The sequence below is a fragment of the Phoca vitulina genome, unplaced genomic scaffold, assembly GCF_004348235.1.
Source record: "Phoca vitulina isolate PV1807 unplaced genomic scaffold, GSC_HSeal_1.0 scaffold12, whole genome shotgun sequence".
NCBI lineage: Eukaryota > Metazoa > Chordata > Mammalia > Carnivora > Phocidae > Phoca > Phoca vitulina.
In genome coordinates this window covers 40,101,516-40,103,148 of record NW_022589715.1, presented here as the reverse complement: position 1 = coordinate 40,103,148, position 1,633 = coordinate 40,101,516, and the positions used below count along the sequence as shown (strand labels likewise).

The window sequence follows — 1,633 nt, the reverse complement described above, 5'->3', positions numbered from 1 at the left end:
GATTTTTGGTGTTCCCTAATAAAATTGGCACATAATGATTGAATCAGACTGCAGAGGATTATTTTAACTCTGTGGCCAGATGCAGAGAAATATGCAAAGGTATTGAAGCCAACAAATATGTTGAGAAATGCAAATTCTCACAAGTAAAAAGATTTGGAATTCTAGAAGGCAGCAGATTATCAATAGCTGTATCCAGATTCTTTGGAGTGGTGGGTTGCTTTAAATTAAGACTTCATAATAGCTCACCATGAAGTGAAATTCTCTAAGTACAAAGTGCCTTAACCTTGTAGGCAACTGGGATGTTGCTGAACAATAATCAAGGCCATAAAAAAGCTATGTGAGTTAATAGCAGACAAGACGATTACTTTCCTCCCCGTTTCCACGGCACAGAACAGGTTATATTTTTAAAGTTTCGTCCTAGATAATATCACAATCCACGTAGAATGTGGATTCAGGACGCAAACCTTTATGACGCAATAGAAGAGGTGAAGAGGATGCTGACAATAAGAATTGGCTCAAAATAGCCAAATAGACTTGGCAGTCGCCTAAACATTTCACAAATTTTAACTCACTAACCAAGTACCCTCAAGCACCAAGCTAGCAGATCTTTCACTTCAAAAGCAATCACGTTTGGTTACCAAACTATCGACATCTGGGCACGGAATCCGGCTTTTATTTACCAACACTGAGAAATGAGCCCCGAGTTAATTGAATCGCAGGGAGCGCAGACCCGGCGCATCCCTCCCGGGGAAGCCAGCCTGGCTCCGTAAGGGAGGGGAGGGCAAGGAGGGAGGCCTCGGCGCCAGGGGCCGCGCGCTCTCTCCGTCTAGTGTCCTTAGCTGCCCCCGTTCCCAGCAGCCGCCGTTCATTTGCCGCCTTCCGACGCGTGACCCCGGCGCGCTCGCGTCCCGGGCCGGTGACAGGCGCGGGGTACGCCGACAGGTCCCATGTGCCCCCTCCCTCTCCTGGCCGCCGCCGTCGCCGCGTCCCGAACCCCGCTCCGGCTCCTCGGCAGAGGACTTGCCGCCGCCATGTCTGCCGCCGGGCGACTCAAATCCGTGGACTACGAAGTGTTCGGGAGAGTGCAGGGTAGGGGACCGCCCCCCCTACAGAGGGATGTCAAAGAGGCGTTAGGGGAGGAAGGGGAGAAAGCTACCAGAAGTGCCACCCATCTTAACGACCCCCACATCCCCCGCCACACTCGGGGAGGCAGGGACTTCCGCTCTGCCATGACACAGCAGCCGCGGGTGGGAAAGGAAACGAAGCGCGCCTGCGCTGGAGAGCTGGGGTAGGCGGGGAGGGGGAGCCGAGAACGCCGGGGTAGCGGGGACGAGGGGAGGGAGAAAGGCGTTCCGAACCGCGGAGTGAGGGGGTGCGGGGTCGGGGACGTCCGGCAGGCAGGGAAAGAACAAGGCTGGGTGGGAAAGGCAGAGAGGGCCTTTGAACTAGTGGCCCCCGTTTCATGCCACTTAAATTACCGGGCTGACTTGAGTTTCAGAAAGGACCCCTGGATGATGTTTGATGGTTCACTCTGCCAGAGATTACACTCCCCCCCCCCCCCCCCCCCCCCCCCCCCCCCCCCCACCCCCAAGCCGGGTTACGAGCGTGTCTGCGGGGTCTGGCGTGGTTTTGT

General features: G+C 55.2%; 1 protein-coding gene across 2 annotated transcripts in view; it reads left to right on the top strand.

Moving 5' to 3' along the window:
* The first annotated feature begins 706 nt into the window (after positions 1-706).
* Positions 707-1,633, top strand: part of ACYP2 (acylphosphatase 2) — a 161,674-nt gene continuing 160,747 nt past the window's right edge. Inside the window, exon 1 of one of the 2 annotated variants that reach the window (XM_032410983.1) lies at positions 707-1,089. In XM_032410983.1, coding sequence (XP_032266874.1) covers positions 948-1,089 — 142 coding nt within the window. In that variant the 5' untranslated portion in view covers positions 707-947. The other variant, XM_032410984.1, reaches the window with a different exon arrangement.